The 6,739-nt window shown below is 57.5% G+C and overlaps 1 protein-coding gene across 1 annotated transcript; it reads right to left on the bottom strand.

Annotated features, from left to right (window-relative positions):
- Window positions 1-6,146, bottom strand: LOC119100065 (sulfhydryl oxidase 2-like). The gene is made up of 9 exons (XM_037223180.1): window positions 6,010-6,146; window positions 5,908-5,966; window positions 5,140-5,389; window positions 4,744-4,786; window positions 4,598-4,699; window positions 4,193-4,489; window positions 3,977-4,056; window positions 3,279-3,537; window positions 1-1,276 (listed from the first exon to the last, which is right to left on the bottom strand). The coding sequence occupies exons 1-9, from the start codon at window positions 6,144-6,146 to the stop codon at window positions 1,025-1,027; spliced, it is 1,479 nt and encodes a 492-aa protein (XP_037079075.1). The 3' UTR covers window positions 1-1,024.
- Between the last annotated feature and the right edge of the window lie 593 nt (window positions 6,147-6,739).

Here is a 6,739-nt window from a genome sequence, read left to right as displayed (position 1 = left end):
TCAGGTCACGGCAATTCATTTATTAGGATAGCGCCATAGGAAACAACTGACGTGTGCCCCAAAAGATAAAACCACCGACAGAAAATGTATGCACAGCTCGTCCTCCAAGCCGCACAATAAAACTATCCAACGAAGTCCAACACCGATCATTTAATATCACAAACTTTACCTGTACTTATAACAGAGACAATCCAGAGCTGCATCAAGGACCTGGGAGCAGCCCAGGGCAAAACAGAATACCCTCGGCTGCACCTCCCAACGCAGCAATCCATAATCTACCAACAACGGCAGTACAGCAAGGTGAAGTCTTTCTGGTTCATCACAATTCATCCAGCCAACCACCTCAATGCTTGCAAAATAGAAAATTTACGAACAGCAACGCCTCCTCAACAATATTTGATAATGCCTGGCCTGTGCATAACTACACACACGGGCGAAATGAGTTGTTTAGACAGAAACTCACCACAAATAATTGCCACACGCAATCTGGCTTAGATCAGCAGGGTCAGCCGCTCAGATCTGACGGAATGTGCATGTTGCCATCTGCCCGGTCGGCCTTGCACCGAGCATAGCTGCCTCACAGCCACTGCCACCAAAACATGCCGTGAACGCGAGTCTTCCGAGCACTAACACAAGTCCAGCAGCACCCAGTATGGGACCGACCTTGGCGAGCTAGATAGCACTCCGACAGGACTGGCCTGGTCCGCAGCCAGGCCGGGTAGGGGCGGACGGTGCAGGACTGTGGGAGGCGTGGCTCTGTGTCGACGGATGGTGTGGGCGGGGCGCGCTCCACCCACAGAGTGTTTGGATGCCACCCAGACGTCTGACTGGCAATGAAAGGCGATCGTTGGGAGGCGTTCGCACCAACAGTATAAAAATAGATGGAAACGGAGCACCAACCCACGCAAGCATAACACCTTTTATGGCATCTGGTCATCAGGTAAGACCACGCCCCACTCTGGTCGAGTCATTACCCTATTAAATACACCTGCTCCACACAAAAACAAACTCCTAACCGGCTGCGTTACGAAAACGGCCCGTAGGCGTTGGAATATTTGCGCTTGTACCGCCTCTTCATCCTAAACAGGAAGAAGGCAAGGACAAGTGTAAGGAAGCTGAAGGTCCAGAGCATGACACAGAGGTTGACGTCGCCGCTGGTGATCTGGCCGGGTGGCGCCGGCACGATGCGCAGGCCCGCCAGCCGACTCTGATGCACGCGGCGGGCCACCGCCTCCACTCGGTTCCGGCTCTTCTCCTCCACGACGGCGTCCGGCGGCTGGCGAACACACGGATGGCCAGCTCAGCACACACCCGCGCCTCACTCCGCCAGCACAAACACACACACGCAGCTGTACACGCAGTGCCCTGCCCCGCATGGCACTCCGCCAACGTACACGCACGGAGACTTCAACCGACCCCATCGGCACGGGCATGGTAATCGCGGTCAACGTTCGCGCCTGGCGATACCGGCATGCGCACACAGCAAACCCCCGTGTACCGCACAAAGCACACTTTGTGACCAGTGCACGGTTTGTGGTCTGAGCGCGGTTTGTAGTCGGTGTACGGGTTTCCGCCAGTGCGCGATTTGTGGCCACTGCGTGGTTTGTGGTCAGCATGCGGTGGGGCCAACATAAAGTGAGGAGTGGAGCCAGCACACCTAGTACATGCCTGGTATCGGCATGCACGCGTCGTAGAGGTGCCACGAGGATAGGATCGCAGTGCTCTTTGCGGGACGATTGACTGTGGCACTCCTGCAGCGCAGTGGACAGCTAAAAAAAAAAATAAACGCAATAGGAAAGTTTAGGCTACTGACTTGATCGAAATCATTTCTGAGACACACAATTGTTTCTTGTGCTAATTTCCAGCTCGTTATTTATTTATCCTGACGATAAGTCACGATAGGATGGGACAGCGATTGTCTTGGTGGGGCATCCAAAGTGTTGTCGTTAAAGGGAGTGTTTCACATTTGTATGGGGTTTTCAACTGGAGTAGTCATCTTGAAGATCATTCAGTGCAGTTTATAGCCCTGCCCTTTTTATGGTCTAAACCTGTCTAGTTTCTGAGCCACGTCCCTGCAAAGATGTGCACAACATTTCGTGCAGACAACTTCAAGGTCGCTCAGACATCCATGACGCCATAACGGCAATCAAATCCTGTCATTCCATTGGTCATGTGGCGATCAAAGCCAAGCAAAATATAATTGTCGAGTCGTTTACCTCTGGCGTTTGTGAGCAGAATTTCCAGATATAGCGGCAATCAATTAGCTCTCAATCAATGCTTTGCAAGGTACGCATCAAACAATGACATACGGAGGGGCACATTTACTAATTAGCAAAATTATGTTGTCTACAACAGCCCATTCCACTCAGAAACACACCGTTAGTTATGTGAGCTTATTTCATCATATGCGATGCTTGCTTCTGTATCTCCACACGTGGAACATTCCCTTTGAGCTGGGCGTCTGGGAAACCAGAGGCAAGAGATTCGATTCCCACATTCCCCGGTTCGGTGCCCGTCCTTCCAGTCCGGGTGAGAGGCATGCAGTGTCACGCAGCCTCAGCACCTGAATGTGTCACAAAGCCCCAATGACATACACACAGCTCGCTCAGACGACAGCAGTGCGGTTGCAGATCCAAACCAATCCCAACGGTCGGCAGCGCAGCGTCAGTCGAAGGGTGCGCTGGCCGCCAGCTGGCACCTTGGTAATCAGCAGAGGTTGCGTCAAAGCGGCGACGTCAGCTGGCAATGACGCCCGAATGATTCAACGAATACCGCATGGAGCATCAGAGAGCGCGCCTACATCAGAAACAGACCGGTGTCCAAGGCGACAAAAACCCCTGCCATCGTCCACGATGACAGGTGTCAGAGCATGTGTGGGGCTGCTGTCGTAATGCCCCTCGCGCTCTGCAAACCGGACTGGCTCTATAAGCATCGGCGTTTGGCGGAATGCGCGCAGTGTTAAAGTCCCCATCGGTTTGTACCGGGCTTCGCAAACAACATGAGCTTACCGGATAAAATTATTTCGCGCTTTCAACGGTTCAAATGCTGTACGTCAGATGTCAGAGCCCATGAAGGATGATCGAAGCGGGCCACAATGTCATCAGCGAGTAAATTTGGCCTTCAAACGTGATCTGCTGTAACCTGTTTTCCTGACAGTTCCACTGGCCGTCTGTCCCCACACGGCAGGTGCCGTGTCACAGTTTCATCCCCGCGACGTGGTGGTGCAGCAGATAGAGACCTGCCAGGCTGACGGGCGCCGCGCCCGCCGACTTATTTACCCGTGCTGCCGCGGCGTCCGCCGACGCCGACGCCGCCACCGGCGCGTTCGTCGACAGCCCGTCCAGCTGGATCACGTCCTGGCCGTAGAAGCTGCCGAGGAAGGAGAGCACGATGGCCGGATAGTACTCGTCGCCGCTGAAGCAGGCCTGGCACTGCTTCCTGGTCGGGAACTGCAACTTCGGGTGGCGAGGGTCTTCGGTGGCGTCGCCGGCCAGTCGCTTGTTGACCTTGTTGTGCGCCGTCCACAGCCAGACGGCCCGCGCGGTCGGCGCGCGTCACATTAAACAGGCCGTCGTGCGCGGCCATCTCCTGGAAGTGCTGCAACGGCCGGGCGTCGGGGCTAACCACCGAACGGCGGGTGCACGGCGAGCGGGACACGGCACAGTCCGACTCGCTCGGCATATGTAACACGCCACAGACGACAACACTCCTGACCCACGCTGGGAACTGCAGGCGCAGCCCAGTATAAATCAGTGCACAGTAAACAAATTCCGGTGTCCGTTTGGGACTGGCCGATCTGTGAAATTTCGGGTAAAGCTATACCGTGCATGCAACCTCCTGGATGACTAAGCAATACACAGCCAGCCCCACTTCAAATACGTGTGTTTCAAAAAGCACATTTTCAAAAGATGACTCGGGAGCACGACCACGCCACACCGTCGCGCCACTCAGGAGGAGCAGGGACGCCCCCACTCACCTGGAGCAGTGAGCGCAGCTGAAGAAGTGCTTGACGTAGCCGTGTATGGCGGGCAGTACGCTGGCGGCGCCGGCCGGGTCCTGCTGGTGCGCATGCACCCGTCAGCGTGTGGAACAGCGACCAGAGACCGCACGGGTAGCCGCGGAAACTGGGGCTGTCGGAGCCGCGGCAGCCGCGCCACGGCCGGTGCGCCGGCAGCCGGTGCTCGGCCGCCGCCAAATGTTGCTGCAGGTCCTCGCCGCTGATCTGCTGGCGGCCCTTCAGCAGGGCGCTGACGCCCGTCAGAGCCTGCATCACCGACCGCCGGCCGGGCAGGTGCGTCACCAGCAGCTGCACGAACTCGCGTAACGCCGCCAACTGCTCGCCGGCGATCAGCTTGCGGCCCACAACCTCATGCTGCAGCGCGTAGCCGACGGTGTTCTCCAGGTCGACCATGAAGACGCCGTCGTCGGCGGCGAGCGGCGCCGGCCGACCCACCGGGTCGGCGGTGGACACGGTGCCGTTGGCCGGCACCTCCTCGGCGGCCAGGCCGAGCGCGCGCAGCGCGTCGCCGAACACGCGGCGCGGCGGCAGGCCGTCATGCGAGGCGAGCACTTCGCGCGCGCCTCGCCGGTAAGTCACCAGCAGAGGGCGCGCCGTCTCTTTCAGCGTCAAGCCAGCTGGCGGCTGAAGCACGCGCACCAGCTTTAGCCGCTGCTCCTGGCTGCTCAGGTCGAGGATCAGCTGGCGGCCGACGTGGCTCTCGGCGGATTTGTCCAGCACGATGCGTGCACTGGCTGCGGCGAGCCGATGATGTCCGAGAGTGAGCCCCTGCCGAAGGAGGGGCGGTCAGCGCGCGCGCGACTGCGAAGTCGCCGGGCGACGAGCTGATCCCGAGTCGTCGGGACTCTCACGCGAGTCGAACACTGCGAGTCAGCGGAGGCACCAGAGCACAGCGGCACCACCGACTCGACTCAGCCGTCACGCTGTCAGCCGAGCTCGCGGTTACAGGAGCGGGTGCTCGTCCCAGCACCTGGTCTCACACGGGCCACTCCCAACATACACGTGGTGCGATGCTGCACCGAGCGGTGCACCACAGCGCGGCCGACAGCTGACTCAAGTCATCATCTAAAACGTCACGGAACACGCATTGCATTAGACGACGGATCCAGACTGTTACTTACTGGAAAGGCGCCAGGTTGGGCCAGAGCGGAGGATGACTAGCACTTTGCACTTCAGTCACATAGTCAACGATCACGTCCAGCATCTCCTCCAGGGGTTTGTGCTTCTTCATCTTGCCAATATCACCTTCCTTCGCTAGAGGCTTAAACATTTTGATCCAGGGGTAGCCTCCGATATCGAAGTTCCGACAGAGGGCCAGGTTCTCAGAACGCGCGCAGTTGATGGCTCCTACTTTCACCACGCGGTCCCATTCTGTAAACAAGCAGACAACTAATGAGCACAGGTGGAAACCACGGTTGCTTCTGAAAGAAAACACATGGTTGAAAAGAACAAGGCACCACCAAAAATACTAACGTTAATGGCACCTGCCTGCACTACGAAAAACCACTTCACAATAAAGAAAACACTATTTGGACCATTCACTTTCTCTCCATTAAAACCAATCAAAATGCAGCATTTTTGGGCCGCATGACTCAAACATATCACTCCCAGAGACGTGGATAATGCGCCAAAACGACAGTGCAGACGACCTGATAAACAAAACACAACAAAAGCAATGCGTGTGAAAGCAGCATCCCCCAGACCTACACGGATGTAACAGTCCGACGACTACGGGAAGACCGCACGGCTCGACTCGGCAGCGTGCGATGCCGGCACCGGCCACGCCCATGGTCAAGCGCCAGACCGGTGAAGCCGCTGCGGAGGGGCCTGGTCGTCCAGCCGGGGGCCGGACCCGTTCCGCCGCCGCGGAGAGCGTGGCTGCCACTCACTGGCCGTCTGCTGGGCCACGCGGTGCCAGGTGGGCGCGTACAGGCAGTGGCCGCACCAGCTGTGTGTAGAACTCCACCACCCAGACGTGCTGCTTGCCGTACAGCAGGCTGTCGAAGTTGGTGTGGTCCATGTGCACGACGGCGTCGTCCTTTGCGTACAGGTCGACGATGTCATCCTCGTCGTCGTCCGTGGCCGCCGTGGCGGAGAACAGGAGGATCACGATGGCGAGTAGGCGCATCGTTCCTGTGAAGTACGCGCAGCGAGTCAGCAAGACTCCTCTACCCGTCATACCGCTGGAACTGACGGCAGTCCCGGGAAACTGACAAAGGACGCCAAGAGATTAGCTGCCGATGACCATGACAACAAACAACACAGCGTGTATCACAAACAGCCTTAAGGAGGTCCATTACATCTACCCACAGCACATGAATAGACGACAGATGGGCAGCAAGCGCACGGGGTATAAGACCACACAGACGACATATGGATACCACGCGCACTGGGTATGAGGCCACATAAAAGACACATGAGGAGCACGTGCGTGGGGTGTGAGACCACATAGACGACATATGAGGAGCACGCGCGCGGGGTATGAGACCACATAGACGACACATGGGGAGCAGGCGCGCGGGGTATGAGACCACATAGACGACACATGGGGAGCACGCGCGCGGGTGAGAGACCAGTGTAGCAGCGAGCGCGGCGCAAGGCGCCATCCCAGCGTCCGGCATTTCCCAGCTAGTGATGTCTCTGCCGTGACGTGTTTTGCAGTCTCTACGATGTAAACATCGATAGAGTTCGTGTACGCGCGTGTTCGGAGATTGTCATCGA

The sequence above is a fragment of the Pollicipes pollicipes genome, unplaced genomic scaffold, assembly GCF_011947565.3.
Source record: "Pollicipes pollicipes isolate AB1234 unplaced genomic scaffold, Ppol_2.1 Scaffold_4881;HRSCAF=5763_pilon_pilon_pilon, whole genome shotgun sequence".
In the NCBI taxonomy this organism is placed as follows: domain Eukaryota; kingdom Metazoa; phylum Arthropoda; class Thecostraca; order Pollicipedomorpha; family Pollicipedidae; genus Pollicipes; species Pollicipes pollicipes.
This window is presented reverse-complemented; position numbering and strand designations above follow the sequence as displayed.